Source organism: Lynx canadensis, chromosome C2 (assembly GCF_007474595.2).
Source record: "Lynx canadensis isolate LIC74 chromosome C2, mLynCan4.pri.v2, whole genome shotgun sequence".
Taxonomy (NCBI): domain Eukaryota; kingdom Metazoa; phylum Chordata; class Mammalia; order Carnivora; family Felidae; genus Lynx; species Lynx canadensis.
The window spans coordinates 154,832,285-154,848,292 of NC_044311.2; the positions used below are offsets into that span (position 1 = coordinate 154,832,285).

General features: G+C 56.2%; 1 protein-coding gene across 3 annotated transcripts in view; it reads right to left on the reverse strand.

The window, feature by feature from the left end:
* Positions 1-1,987: 1,987 nt before the first annotated feature.
* The window catches only part of PRDM15 (PR/SET domain 15), a 67,044-nt gene continuing 53,023 nt past the window's right edge, over positions 1,988-16,008 (reverse strand). For all 3 annotated transcript variants that reach the window (XM_030328464.2, XM_032594791.1, XM_030328466.2), the window contains 5 exons: positions 14,483-14,566; positions 13,995-14,170; positions 7,301-7,381; positions 5,511-5,720; positions 1,988-4,568 (listed from right to left, as the gene is read on the reverse strand). In XM_030328464.2, coding sequence (XP_030184324.2) covers positions 4,089-4,568; positions 5,511-5,720; positions 7,301-7,381; positions 13,995-14,170; positions 14,483-14,566 — 1,031 coding nt within the window. In that variant the 3' untranslated portion in view covers positions 1,988-4,088. The remainder of the gene's footprint in view (positions 4,569-5,510; positions 5,721-7,300; positions 7,382-13,994; positions 14,171-14,482; positions 14,567-16,008) is intronic.

The following is a 16,008-nucleotide window of genomic DNA, read 5'->3' on the forward strand; positions in this document are numbered from 1 at the left end:
CACGGAAGGAGAAACCCCGTCAATGGGGAAGGAGCAGGCTGCTTGGTTCGAAGGCAGCAGGATGTGGACCTCCATGCTCTGGCGGGGGTTGTCTGCAAAGGTCACCTGCCCGCACCTGGGGACCGTGGGGAGCAGGGCTGGTCCCGGCTCTTCGTCCGAGCCGCCTAGGGCCACTTCTGGATTATTCTGCCCACGGCACCACCGCACGTACAAGCATTCATCCCTGTCATTCCAGAACCAGGATCCCTTTGGTGTCGGTGCCCTCGAGTCCCCCCTTTCTGTGGGAATTTGTTTTCAGGGCGCGTGGAGGGACTATTCACAGATCGATGCTGTTGGTTTCCAGCACATCATGTGGCCGTTAGCAGAGCAAATCGCTTCTCAGTGTCCCCACGTCACAAAGCAGCACAGGAGCGGTGATGAGCCAGATGGGTCTGCACAGCAACGAACCCGCCTCCACTGAAGTGTGCTGAAAGGCTGCCTTTGTGTGGAAGAGAACCGTGTAGGTCCGGCCCCTACAGGAAGGTCAAGTGAACCAACTCTATTCACTGGCAGAATTAGCTGCTACTGGAAACTACCTAAAATTGGACAACAGTATCTAAGACAGGCTCTCGTAGTTCAATCCCTAAGGACTGGATAGGACTTAAGGTGTTTTATAACTTTAAAATGACGATCCTAACAGATGGGAACATATAATTTAATGTTTGACCAATGAAATAAGGGACCGTTCCGGGCCACCTGTCCAAAGAAAAGCCTTAAGTTTTCCCCTCTCTGGCTACTTCTCTTTTTCACATCCATTTTCTCCCGATCTAAGCTTTGCCAAAGATACGACACACACCTTCTTCGCTGTTTTTCAGATCCCCGTGAAAGCTTCTGATACACCTCAGTGTCTCCGACAATGTGTCAAATGGCCTAGACATCAAGTGGGTTTTGGGCTGGACAGGAATCAAGACGCGGTCGACGGCAGGAACTACAACTATTCTCCAAAGACGCCGTGGGTGGGGGGCCGCCCGGAACGGGTGGTCGGAGAGGAGGGCCAGCGATGGAAAAACACAGGTCACCGCACCTTTTATTTGTTATTATACAAACCGATGGGACACGACAATTACTCGACTCCTCAAAACAGTCTTCGTGCCTTTCAAAATCCAACGGGAAGTCGCGGAGGCCACCTGGCCCTGAGAAGCCTCGAGCTTCGCGCATTCGGATGATGCCGTGGCTGGAAAGGCCGCGTAAGGTCTGTGACCCTCCCTCCCGCACCCGGGATTCTCCGAGGCGGTTTCCTGTCGGACCGAGTGAGGTGGCACCTGGCGCAGGGGGCACGTCCACGGAAGAGCCGTTCCGGGGGCCCAGACTCTTCCTCGCCACAGAGCACGCAATTCACGGGGAGCGGCGGCGGCCTGGGATCCAGCTCTGCGAGAGTCACACCGTGAACGTGGCACAGGACCCCACACCCTTACAAATCCACGGGTCCAAGGTAAGTTCTCGCGACTGCTTAATCTAGGACACCTAGCACGGACTCACGGAGCTGGGCGGCCACAACGGCCTGATCTAATGTCCTCCCATGAACACAGCTGCGCACCTGGCGTCAGTTAAAACATGAAATACTTCCCGTCAGTAAACAGCGATGCACGCGCAGAACAATCTATGGTCGGGGACTCTTTTGGTTGAGTGGTTTTTGTTTTGTTTTGTTTTTCTGCTCCCCAGCTCTTGCAAACGCAAATTCACAGCAACTGTTTTAAGACAACACGAACCTATCTGGCCTCAGGTAGTGACCCTAGTAAGACTAAAAGTGAGTAAGACCAAGCGTGTCTACAGGAAACTCAGGAGTGGCGCTGATTTTTATCTGGAGTTCTAACTGATTATCACACAGGGGATCGTCCCACATCTGTGTGTGTAAATGAACAACAAGCGGGCACCGGGGCCACGTGGCCCACACTGGGATCTTGCGGAGCATCCGATGCGTCCTTACTCGAGGCACAAAAACAACGTCTTTTAAAAAAATAAAACTGTGATTTAAAAGGCCTTTATTTCATAGGGAAGCGGAACAGGAGATAAAGGCTAAAAGAGGTTTCATCCTGTTTGTATTTTCACTTGGTCAAAAAAAAAAAAAACTGTCAGTGATTTTTTTTTTTTCTTTTTTTTTTAGATACATTAGGAACCTCGGTACTCTTGATGACCCCATGGGACCCGGACCGCTTACATTTGGAGGATGAGGACAGGATTTGAGAAAATATATCACTCCTAGCCCAAGTTCGTTTGATGGAATTATTGTGTATAAAGCAGTTAATTATATACATAAATAACATAAAAATAATTATCATAAATTAAAGAGTCAAATAATCTCCCACTATTAATTCAACTGCAGGCAGGAGACGGGAGTGTGACCGAGCTGTGTCCACGGTGCGGACTCTGGGGACGCTCTTACGTGCCGCGTGGGTGACGGGAGGTCCTTAGTTCTGAAGACAGGTATTGCACGATACGAATTCGAGCCCCGTCCTCAAGATCTCACGACTCGGAATCAAGGGAAATGCTGAGGACGCTGCATTTTGCAGAAGGAGTGGCCCTTGGCCTCCCTGGCGGCCCTAGACGCCTCCCGCCTCACGGGTCCACTACCGACGTGTCACTCTTTCTTCAAGGTGGTCTCCCAAATGACACGGGATGCGTGACAAAGAGCGATCAAGGCCGCAGCAAGGCAGACGTATCATTTCATTTTGGACAGCATTAAGAAGTCTCAGGAGGCTACAACCTGCGCCTCTGGTTCCCCGGCTGAGCAGCGGGCTCGCGTGAGCCTGGCCCACCACCTCTGACACACCGGGGACGCGGCGTGTGACAGCGTGTGCGCTGGGGACGCGGGGATGGCGCTTACTCGGCACATGTGAGCACGAAGGCCATTAACGCTCCTACTGACGAACGGACCGCCTCTGCTTTCACGACCGCCCGGCAGCAAAGGGCCGTATCTGTGTGCTTCAGAAAAACCTACACTTTTCCATCGTAAAGAGCCAAACCTCCTGCAATATTTTTATCGGAAGTTGGTCCTGAAGCAGATCAACCTTTGGACTGAAGTTGCCACAGAAAGAAAACGTGACTTTCTTCCCTGCTCTTCGGTGGCTCTGGCTGAGCCTCAGCCGTAATAAATACGTTTGGATGGCAGCGGATCGCGACACGGCTCTGCGGGAGCCACCAGAGGGGACGGCACGGGGCCGACTCGTCCCACACAGTGGGGTGTCCCCTGTGTTCGGGCACCGGCGCAGAACTGGACGTGGACCGACACTCCTACAGTGCAAACGACTTTAGCGTGTCAAAATCAAGAACGACGTGGCCACGACGGCGTCCCGGATACGTAATATGTGCTTGAGATAAAGTTAAAAAAAAAACACGAAAGCTGAGACTAAAAGTGAATCCACGCGTTATGTTACAAAGAGGCCTTCCGGGCCCGAGTCAGTGACCTCCGGGGACCCCTCACCCATCGTAAGGCCAGAGGGGGGTCGTCCGCAGCCACGGAACACCTCCTCCTCACGGGTCTTTGGCCCAAAGTTGCGTGCATCGAGTTGGACTCAACTCAGATCTCCAAGAAGAAAACAAACGTTACTTTAACTTCTATCTGCTCGTTCGCCAGAAACAGCCGGAAGGGAGGCGAAAATGGAGTTTCCTTGCAGCCGGTGGCCCCGTGGGAACCCGTTCTCTGTGCTGACGCAGCGAGTGAGGCCCGAAAGGACACCAGCGGGCCACTCCGCTCCTCGTAACGTATCACTCACCTCTCGGCCCCTGCTTGCCTCGCTGGCCCGGACCCCGTGTCCACCAACCAAGTTCTGTTAGGGGAGGCGGGTGACACGCGGCCTTGCCGGGCACAGGCTGAGCCGCTCACACATGCTGCCACCTGCCAGGAGTCACCCCCTAGGCACGCTATCAGATGGCAGTGCTAGCCGGGGAAGGGGGAGAGGGGTCTGGAGACAATTCCGCAAAGCTGAGTCAACCTCACTTACACCTCGAGGACGATGTTTTCCTCTCGGTTTGGTATCCAGCAGACAAATCTCAAAAATAAGCAAGAGCACCTGTGGGCAGGGCTCCTCGTGAGTTCTTGGCGCTTTGACTCAGTAGCTGTACATGTGCTGCTGGGGCTCGGCCGGCACCTGGGGCTGGGGCGCGGGCGGCTGGGGCGCGGGCGGCTGGGGCGCGGGCAGGACGTCCGTCTGGGGCACCGCCCGCCACGTGAGCGGGTGCTGGTCGCTGAGCTGGTTCCCCAGGGGCGTGATGGAGTTGACCAGGGTAGTCAGGTTGATGAAGTGCGCCACGGACTGCGGGTTCGAAGCTTCCGGCTGCGGGTGGATCTGGATGTCGTTCTGGCGGTTGTGCAACATGGCAGAGCCGCTCACGGTGTCAAAGGTCACGGTCAGGATCGAGTTGTCCAGCTGTAGCTGGCGCTCCGGGGTGGTCAGGTGCCCGACGGCCACGGGCTGGAGGTTGGTAAACTGAGTCCCGGCTGCAGTGGTGATGGGGGTCACGGTGATGTTGGTCAAGCCGACGGAGCTCGATGGAGTGGTCACGTTTGGGTCCCCCAGCGTCACTACCACCTGCAAGAGTCACGCACGACACAAAGGCATCAGTAGCGTCTGCAAAACGGACAACCGCCAAACTTTATGTTGCACTTTAGACGGGAGCCATCTCAGCACGTGGGGTGACCCCACATCCGGCCCAGACGAAGAGGAAACACCGGGCGGTGGAAGATTAAACCGAGTTAATCTTGTCCCAGAAAAAGAATTCTAGTGACAAAGGGCAGTAAGACACAGACACAAACGACGTCCCAGGCTGGAGAAGATCGGGGCGAAGAGGTAACAAAAAAGACAGACGTGCGCCCCGCCTCTCCCATTCTCTCCAGCCCCGCGCCTGGCTGCTGGTTAACGGAAATGCCAACCCCGAAGCACCGTACAGATGTGCGGCCCAGGAGCGCACCAGTTCAAGAGAAAGGACAGGAATGAGCTGCCAAAGAAACTCAAGAAACATGTGCGACTGCGATTAGTATCCAAGACTGAGGACCAGCACACGTTGATGACAGATTTGGGAGAACCAAAGTGCTGATGTTGAGCAAACTGGAGACGCCCACGGACAGCAGCACATAGGCCAGCCCCGAGCATCCCTCCCGGGGCTGGGGGGTCCCTGCATCCCTCCCGGGGCTGGGGGGTCCCTGCATCCCTCCCGGGGCTGGGGGGTCCCTGCATCCCTCCCGGGGCTGGGGGTCGGCCCACTTCCGTGACGAAGGAACACATGGAGGCCACTTCTAACCTCCGAGAAACAACCCGATCCCCAACCAGGTGGGGCTGGCTGTCCCTCGCGCACTCTACGGTCACACCACTGTTCACGACGACAGGCGCGACGTCTGGCTCTGAGCTGGGACTCGCGCAGCTGGCACGAGCTCCCGGGATTAAGGCTACGTGGGCCGCGGGCCACCAAGGGGCCGCCCCCGAGTCAGGCGTGTGCGCAGGAACACGTGCGGCGCGCGGCGGAAAGGGGGCCACCTGCTGGATGCTCTGCACCGCAGAGTCGGTCTCGTCACCCACGCCGGACAGCACGGGCTCCTTCTCCGAGTACTCGCTGAAGGCGGCCTCCTCGGGCACCGGGGCGCCGGCCGCCTCCGCCTCCGGCTTCTGCTTCCTCTTGTGGGCCCTCCTGGCAGCTTTCGCGTGCTTGCCCTCGGCCAGCTCCTCCTGCTCCAGACTCAGCTCGGGCTGCGGGGACAGAAGGCTCATCAACGTCAGGGTCACGGGGGCGTGTCCCCAGAGTGGCCACGGGGCTCCCAGCACCGTCCCGGCCACCTCCCCAGGCCACCTCGCTGCTGCAGGGAACAGTGACCGCGGTGTGCCTGCTCCTTTGCGCCTCCAGGGTTGGGGCGTGTTCCTGCCGGGTTCACTTTCTTTTCAGTGAAGAAAATCACACAGAAGTCGTACTTCTAAGAGCCGCGTCTCGCGCTGGCACGCGGACCAGCGTTTCGGCCTGGTGAGCTCGGCCCGAGGCTGCAATGCCTCTCGTGTCCACGCTTCTACCCCCAGGCTGAAGCGAATGCACGAGACAAACGATCCTGGATCGTCAGGATGGCTCTGACCCCAAGAACTTTACGGTCACCTCCTCTGGGGACAGCAATGGTGGCCAGCCATAATGGCGACCCCAGAGAGGTGCCCTGCGCACTTCTCTGGGCCCGTCCAGGGTGCACTGCCGCACTGTGGCCGACCTCCTGAACCCGGCTGACGCCACGACTGAGCTCAGCATCGCAGAGGCCACTGGGCAGCGGTGGCCGGCAAGGCTCTCCAGACTAGTCCCCGACCACGCCTCCTGGGCCCCTGATGCCATCCCAGGTGACAGGATCCCACCCAGTGACAGACCCAGAGGAAGCCTGCCAGGGCCAGGCCATCGTGGGGCTGCCCTCACAGGGGCTGGACGCGGGTCGTGGGCCCCTGGTGCACCCCAGGCCTTCCCCTGCTCACTCACGACGGCCCAGCACCTGAGCACTGTGCTCAAAGCACCGTTTCCAGTACAGGGATGTGAACGTGATTTTAAAGGAATCAAGAGCATGGCATATTCCCTTTACAAGAAAAAACCATTTTTATGAAGACATTGGCTAAAAGTTCATCTAATAAAGTTATTTTGGTTACCACAATCTAATTACGCTAAGCTTTTATGGAAACCGTGATAGTTAATTTTATGCGTCACTGAGGCTGGGCTAGGGCACCTGGGTGTTTGGTTGCCCAGCAAAGATGCTGTGAAGGTGTTTTTTAGAGGAGCTTGACATTAAATCAGTGGACTCCCAGTAAAGCAGATGACCCCCTATGGTACGGGTGGGCCTCACCCAATCAGTCGAAGGCCTTAAGAGGAAAACCTGAGGTCCCTGGGGAAGAGGGACCTGTGCCTGGAGGAGCCATCAGACTCCAGCTGCAGCGTGAACTCTTCCCTGGGTCTCAGCCCGCCCACCCGCCCTGCAGATTTAGGACTTACCAGCTTCCACGATCACATAAGCCAATTCCTTAAAATAAACCTAACTTTGTCTCTACACCCACACCCCCTACCACTTCTCCAGGGAGCTTGAAGATTACTGTCTATTCTCTAAAATGAGACACCTCAGTATTGAAAACGACTAAAGTTCTGGAAACGTTACAGAAACTAGGAGACATTCCAAAAGGCCTTGGGAGAGAGAACCTACTAGAAAACGAGAGATGCCGGTGAAAGGAAGGGACTTGGGGGCCCTGCCCAAAGGCCCCTGGCAGCACCCGTCTGGGCCCCTCCGCCCCACCCTGCGGGCCTGCTCGGTGCGCACCTGGACAATGCCAATGGAGGAGGCATCGATGGTGGTGGTCTCCGGGAGGTGGTCCAGATCATCGATCCTCACGGCCAGGACCTGCGAGCGAGCACGGGTGGTGAGCCAGGGGACGCCACGCCGGCAGCCGATTCGGTCATTCTGACCCAGCCCGGCTCGGCGCCGTCTGGCCCCGGCCCTTCCTTCCCTCACCCCCGTCTCCCCGCGTTTCAAGTTTCTGTGATGCTCTTACACATGGGGTGGGGGGAGAGGGGTGCACCTCTTTTCTGCCTTTTTTTTTTTTTGCCTCACACTATATGCCTCCCGTAGATGGATTTTCTGTGACTCCTGTTAGTTCATACGATAAGCAGGGCAGGATCGGATACAAACAGCAAACCTGTCCCATGAAGAATCACCAAAAATGAAACGGTTCTACTTGAAACGCTACTTTTCAACTGGACACAGGTACGGGAACTTACTCTCGGCAATTCGGTGGTGAGGTGACCCCTCGCCCCCGCCTTCCCTCCATGAGTCACACTGCGGACCCTCACGCTGTCACGCGCTCCCCTGGGGGCCACCAGCCCTCCCATGGCTCAGGGGTGTCCTGCCCCTGATTCTCACCCACAAGCCAGTTCACGTGCTGCTGTGCCGATTAAGGGAATTAAATCCTAAGTGGGACAGTGCAGCGTGAGTGCAGAGAGAAGGGGCCCCCAGGAAGGCACGGTACAGGTGAGCCCTAAGAAAAGGGAACGCGCGTGGAAAGCCTACGTGAGATCGGGGGGGAAACCGTAGGTCTGTCTGCGAGGGTTCTTCACCCGGACAGCTTTGCAAGCGCCTTTACGCTTTTGCCCAACTAAAGCAGGCGGAGAATCGTGGACTAGACGAGGTAGGTGCGGCTTCCGTCTCCGTCACCAGCCGCCTCCCTGCTGACACACACACTCTCGTACAGCCTGGTGTCAGCGGCAGCACAAACAGCCACAGCAGAGCTCGCCCAGGCGTCCCCAGGACCCCGCCACGTTCTCCGCCGCCTGGGGTCACCTCCTCCGCGTGCTGTGCTTCCCGCGGCGGCTCTACCTCTCGTCCACCTCCTGCTCTCCCCTCGGTCTCCCACCCTAGACGGCCAAGTCCAGGAGGGGGAGACACATCCTGCCCGGCTGGCTTCCCGGGGCTCACCAGCAGCGGCTCACGCGTGTGTGACCGACACAGAACGAAACACAGGAATGGCCCACGGAGACCAGGCCGAAGCCTCGGGGAACAGAAGAGGTGGGAACAGAAGGGCCACCACGGCACTCTCGCTGCCCTTGGACGGTCGGTCTCCCCTCCCGGGACGCTCGTTTTGCCCAGGGCGGGTGTGTTCAGGCAGGCTACACAGAACACTGCCCCCCTCTGAGAAGCAGGCACAAGAAGGCGACCTTGCACAGCGATCAGTTAAGTAGGAAGCGATCTTTAGCCCCGGCAAAAGGACTCGCTGGACAGAAGCGCTCGCCGAGCACCCCCCCTGTTAACCAAGGCCTCTCTCTGCACCCAGCGACCCATGTCACCCACCCGGTCCGTGAAAACCGACCCGCACGCTCTTCGTGAACCCCCGTAACTACAGACGCTCCCGCAACAGAGAACTTGCACAGGCTCCAGACTCATCATGTGCCGCTGGGGAGGGCGCAGCGCCCACCCCGGGCCCCGAGACCTGGACGTCACCGCGGCCGACAGGGGTCGGCCGAGGGGACGCTAACACTCGGGCTCCCGCAACCCGGCTGCTCTGCAAGGTGAAAACCCTGGCTGGCTGCTTGCGAAGAGGGAATTAAGAGGAGCTCAGCTGGGGGAGTCCCAACTACACAGGCTCAGCTCAGAACGGCTCCGGGCACGCGGCGGGGGGGGGGGGGGGTGACACAGGGCTCCAGAAGGAAAAGAAACACCCACTGTCCCCACATTATGGCAGACAGTGCTTTTATGATGGCAAAAGTAATCCCTGTTCGTTACAAGAAATTCTTACAGATGGAGAAAATATGAAAACAAGAAATTACCCACAACTTCAACACCAGGAGACCACAGGGCAACACGGTCTTCTCTTCTTTCTGTGCTGACCACTTATTTTATTTTTTTTTTAATTTATTTTATTTGAGAGAAAGAGAGTGAGAGAGAGCATGGTCGGGGAGGGGCAGAGAGAGGGAGAGAGAATCCCAAGCAGGCTCGTGCCGTCAGTGTGGAGCCCGACGAGGGGCTTGATCCCACGAACAGTGAGATCATGACCTGATTGAAACCAAGAGTCAGACGCTTAACCGACTGAGCCACCCAGGCGCCCTGATCAACCTATTTTGCACAGGTGAGCACCATGTACCCACAAATAGCACATAGGACACGCGGGACGCATAGCGCGTATACACGTACATCATGCACCCGCTGCAGCCACGTTCTTTACGACGGCCGTTTACAACTGTATCTAGAATTCTCTGTGAAACGTGTTCACAGAGCCAAGCACATTGCTACACTGTCATGAGTTTAACCACATTTCTCCTGCTGGAAACCAAGAGGTCCAAGCCATCATTTACAAAGCACTGGGACAATACCGTCCTGCCGTGTCCCAGGAGGACATCCACTGGCCAGAGTGCTGGACGCGTGCCAGCCAGCACGGTCATTTTTAATCTAAAATTCTCCTGCTAATCCAATACACGCGGATAGCAGCTTCAGCTAACGTTTGCATTTCCGGGATTTGGCGGGGTGGAACGTTCCTTTCTGGGTTTGAACCTTATAGATTTCCTTTCTGCGCGTGTGCTCATTCTTATGGCTTCTCGTTGAATGGCTATCGGCTTTAATATCAGCGACTTACACCTGCTAGTGACAGGAATATCTTGCACGTATTTCCAGTCTGCCCTCTGCTTACCCTTTTGGACCACGGAAGTTCTAACTGGTACGCTGTTCAGAGAGTCAAATCTACAGATGTTTTTGCTTGCGACTTTTCCCGCTGATTTTACACTTGGCAAGTCTTCCCCCGAAGTGATCTGATGTCTGTTTACCTGCATTTCTTTTCTAGTTTTGTTTTTCAGTTAATTCTCAACAAGATGCTAGCAAATTGAATCTAACAGTACATTAAAAGAATTATTCACCATGACCAAGTGGGATTTACTCCTGGGCTGTAGGGGTGGTTCGATATTTGCAAATCAGCCAACATGACAGGCCACGGTTGATAAAACCATATGATCTGTAAGAACTGTATGATCCTCTCAATAGATGCAGAGAAAGCAGTTGACAAAATACAGCATCTTTTCTTGATAAAAACCCTCAAGAAAGTAGTGACAGATGAAATATACCTCAACATCATAAAGGCCATATAGAAAAGACCCACAGCTAATACCCTTAATGGGGAAAAATTGAGAGTCTTTCCCCTACGATCAGGAACGAGACAAGGATGTCTGCTCTCACCATTAACTATTTAACGTGCTACTGGAAGTCCTAGCCTCAGCAATCAGACCACAAAAAGAAATAAAAGGCGTCCAAATCGGCAATGAAGAAATCAAACTTTCACTACTTGCACACAACATAATACTCTATGGAGAAAACCCAAAAGACTCTACCAAAAAATTGCTAGAACACATAAATTCAGCAAAGCAGCAGCATATAAAATCAATGCACAGAAATCCGTTGCATTTCAATACACCAATAACAAAGCAACAGAAAAAGAAATCAAGGAATCGATCCCACTTACGGTTGTACCCAAAACAATAAGATACCTAGGAATAAGTCAAACCAAAGAGATAAAAGATCTCTACTCTGAAAACTGTAGAAAGCTTATGAAAGAAATTGAAGAAGACACACAAAAAAAAAAAAAAATGGAAAAAGGTTCCACGCTCCCGGACAGGAAGAACAAATATTGTTAAAATGTCAATACTATCCAGAGCAATCTCTACATTTAATGCAATCCCTATCAAAATACCACCAGAATTTTTTCACAGGGCTAGAACAAACAGTCCTAAAATTTGCATGGAACCACAAAAGACCCGGAATAGCCAAAGCAATCCTGAAAAAGAAAACCAAGGCTGGGGGCATCACCATTCTGGACTTCAAGCTGTAATCATCAAGACAGTATGGTACCGGCACAAAAACAGACATGTAGATCAATGCAACAGAAAAGAGAACCCAGAAATGAACCCACAACTATATGGTCAACTAATGTTGGACAAAGCAGAAAGGAATATCGAATGAAAAAAGACAGGCTCTTCAGCAAAAGGTGTTGGGAGAACTGGACAGCGACATGCAGAACAATGAACCTGGACCACTTTCTTACACCAGACACAAAAATAAAACTCAAAATGGATGAAAGACCTAAATGTGAGACAGGAAACCATCAAAATCCTAGAGGAGAAAACAGGTAGCAACCTCGTTGACCTCGGCCAGAGCAACTTCTTACTAGACATGTCCCTGGAGGCAAGGGAAACAAAAGCAAAAATGAACTACTGGGACCTCATCAAGACGAAAAGCTTTTGCACAAAGAAGGAAACAGTCAACGACACTAAAAGGCAACCGACAGAACGGGAGAGGATATTTGCTAACGAAGTTACCCGTTAAAGGGTTAGTATCCAAAATCTATGAAGAACTTCTCAAACTCAACACCCAAAAAACAAAAGACCCAGTTAAGAAATGGACAGAAGACGCTTTCCCAAAGACGTCCAGATGGCCAACAGACACATGAAAAGATGCTCGACATCACCACCTCACACCTACCAGAATGGCTAAAATTAACAACTCAGGAAACAACAGGTTTTGGTGAAGATGCGGAGAAAGGGGAACCTTCGTGCACTGTTGGTGGGAATGCAAACTGGTACAGTCACTGTGGAAAACACCATGGAGGTTCCTCAAAAAGTTAAAACTAGAACTTCCCTACGGCCCAGTAATTCCACCATAGGTATTTACGCAAAGGGTACGAAAATACAGATTTGAGGGTGCACGTGCACCCCAATGTTTACAGCAGCACTGCCAACAGTAGCCAAACTATGGAAAGAAACGCAATGTCCACCAACTGATGAATGGATAAAAAAGATGCGGTACGTATACACAATGTCATATAACTCAGCCACCAAAAGGGATGAAAACTTGCCATTTGCCACGACGTGGATGGAGCCAGAATGTATTATGCTAAGTGAAAGAAGTCAGAGAAAGACACAGACTGTAGATGATTTCACTCATATGTGGAATTTAACAAAACAGATGACCATACGGGAAGAGGGCGGGAAAACAGAGAGGGAAACACCTCTAAGAGAGTATGACAGAGAACAAGCTGAGGGTTGATGGAAGGAAGGGGGTGGGGGATGGGACTAAGGAGGGCACTGGTCGTGCTGAGCACTGGGTGTCGTACGTAAGGGAGGAACCGTTAATTCTGCTCCTAAAAACACTATTATGCTGTATGCTAACTAGAATTTAAATAAAAATCTGAAAAAAAAACTTAAATAGGTGAATTATGCAAATGCCCCAGATCTTCCTTTGGAACAAGCGGCCAGGCCATCCAGGGTGTGCTTGCCCCTCTACAACTGCTCCCTCCAGTCAGCACCCTGCTCGGCCCCCACGCCATGTGGAGACTCCCCGTTCTGCACTCTGGATTAGCCGCTCTGGAGGGAGGAACAGAGGAAGGGAATCAGCGTTGTGCTCCTGTCCTGCTGGAATTCCAACGAGAACATACTCTATAACCTTACGCCGGGGCGCCTGGGTGACCCAGGCGTTTGAACATCCGACTCTGGATTTCAGCTCAAGTCACGATCTCACGGTTGTCGTGGGACCGAGACCCATGCTGCGCTCTGTGCTGACAGCTCGGAGCCTGCTTGGGATTCTCTTTCCCTCTCTTTCTGCCCTTCCCCCGCTTGCTATCTCTCAAAATAAATAAACAAACACACTTTAAAAATCTAGAATGTTAGCAAAAAATATGTTTGAGGCTATTCATTCATTCACTGCTTCCCAGGTGCAGGCGCTGCAAGTCAGAGGGGAAGGTAAGACCCAGGCCCTGCCTTAAGAACTGTGGGTCGACGGAGGGAGACGGGTCTGTGAGTCAGCACCGGAGGGGTCTCAGCACTGGTGGGCAGTGCGCACCAGACAGACGGGCAGAGTAGTGGGGGGGGGGGTCTCTGAGCAGGGGCAGAAGAGAGGAGATAGAGGGGCGGGGTGGGGGGTCTCTGAGCAGGGGCAACATGCACCAGACAGGGGGCGGGGAGAAGGAAGCACGGGAGTGGGGTCTGGGGGGGGTCTCTGAGCACCAGACAGAGGGGCAGGGGGCAGGGCGAAGTCAGCACTATGGGGTCTCCGAGTAGGTTCTGCATACAACAGACAGAGGGGTGGGGGGCGGGGAGAAGGAAGCGTCGGGGTGGAGGGGGTCTCGGAGCAGGGGCAGGGCACACCGGACAGGGGGGCGAGGAGAAGGAAGCACAGGGGTGGGGGGTCTCCGAGCAGGGGCAGCGCGCACCGGACAGGGGCGGCGAGAAGGAAGTGCAGGGGTGGGGTGGGGGTGGGGTGGGGGGCGGGGGTGGGGGTGGGGTGGGGGCGAGGGCGGGGGTGTCTCTGAGCAGGGGCAGCGCGCACCCTACGGACAGGCGGGCGGGGAGAAGGATGCGCGGGGGTGGGGGTGGGGGTGGGGGTGGGGGTGGGGGCGAGGGCGGGGGTGTCTCCGAGCAGGGACAGCGCGCACCCTCCGGGTGGGCGGGCGGGGAGAAGGACGCACGGCCCGCCCCCGGCTCACCTCTGGGTGCTTGCGCCGCATGTGTCTGCTCATGGACGCCCTGGTGGACACCTTGGTCCCGCACAGCTGGCAGCTCTGCGCCTCCACCTTGTCGTGGGTGAGCTGCACGTGCTTCTGCAGCATGTACTCGGTGACGTACTTCTTGTCGCACACGGAACACGTCCACTGCTTGCCCACTTCTCGCGCACGCGGGGAGGAGACAAGCCCAAGGTCGTGAGTGGGGTCGTGCCACGGCCCCCAGGGCGGGCGAGGGGGGTGCCTCGCGCCCTGCACGCGCTGCCGGGGTCACCTGCCGGGCGAGGCAGGGGACGGGCGGGCCAGTGGCCTCTCCGTCGCGGCGCACGGCGGCGCGACACTGCTCCCACATCTGAGAGTCCGACAGTGGGTGCGTGGGAGTGCTGGAGGGCTGATTTTTAAGGGGCAGGGGCCGCCTGCGGAGGCAGCACACCGAATCGTCTGCACACGCCGGCCCCCGCCGCCCCGCTTACCCGTGTGGATGAGCTTGTGGGTCTCCATCGTGTTCCTCTCGCTGAAGGTCTTCCCGCACAGCTCACACATGAAATCTTTGATCCCTGCGGAAGAGGGCGCGCTAACGTCAGGGGCTCGGGGGGGGGGGGGAGCTCAACTCCACTCCTCGCCCGAGGGTCCCCGTGGGTGCCCAGGACGCGGGGGGGGGGGGGGGGGAAGGGAAACTGCAGGAGACCCCAGAGCAAACGCTGACCCCACGGAAAAGCCGGGGCAGCTCAGCGAGCACCTCCCTCCTTGGGGGGTGGCGTCGCCGCCCGGCCGGGACCCGCGGGACCGCCGTCCACCCCCAACGGGCGGAGCCCACGCGGTGGGCCGTGCTGGGCATCAGCTCTCGGTGAGGGAGGCCAGACACCGCACCGCAGAAGCTTCCCAAGGCCCCACCCCCGCCGTCCCCCGCCCCGGGAGCTCAGTCTGCGGGGATCGGCCTGGCGAGCACGGGTAGAGCCCTCAGACCGCGGCACCCGACGCGGACAAGAAGGTGGACCCTCAGCACGTCTCCTAAACGGGGTTTTCCCCGGAAACGGAAACAAGGAAAGCGATTTTAGAGACCCAATTGCTCGGTCCTGGGGGTCTGTGCCGAGTCCCTGCGTGTGCGGGGCCCCGAGCTCGCTGAGGGGCAGGCAGGCACAGAGGCAACTAGGTCCTGGTGGCCAATGTGCCTGTGGAGCGAGACAGAACCCAAGGAGGCGCGTGGCCCAGTCCCCGGCAGTGACACAGCTCCCCAGAAAAGGCACAGAGAGTCTCCGATGGGCTCCCCGGGGAAACGAGGGCCCCCGTAATCTCCCAGGGACGCAGGGCCAGTGGCCAGGTGGTGGCCTGGACCGCTGTGGGGGCAGTGAGCGAGGGGGGCACGTGGGTGGGCGGGGCTGGACAGTGCGGGCCTCAAAACCCAGGTGAGGGAGGACACGGGCACACGGAGAGGTTTCCCTGGAAGTTTCATGCACAGACGCACCTGGTCCCCTGGGGGACCTCTGAGCTCCCACGCCCCCTGGTTCTCACTCACACAGCGTTTATCCACACGTAACGTTTTGTAATGAAGGAACTCATGCCTGTTGCTACAGAGGCTGTTTCTTCCCCGGTCCTATCACAGACCTCTACGTAAATTAACATCGCTTTTAACGGGCGCCCTGTCCTCTGTGGACGCACAGACACGGAGGCGCTCCGGGGCCTCCCGCCCCAGACGAAACCGTGGCCAGCGGGCCCTTGTCCGATCACGTCTCAGGCCCACGCTCGGGCAGGGAAACGGCCGGCGCGAGCCAAGAACGCTAAGGATCGGCAGGTGGCACCGAGACCCGGTGGCGAGCCGTGCAGGGACCCGGGCTCCCGTGTGTTGGGGATGGGGACGCGCCGGCCGGGTGCCTGGAGGAGGGGACGGCCTCTGACACCTGAGGCCGCCTGCCCACGGCTCCGAGGACGGCACTCGCAGAACCGAGAAGCCGCGCTCGCCGGGAGCCGCAGATCGGGGGATACGACGCGTCCCACCGGG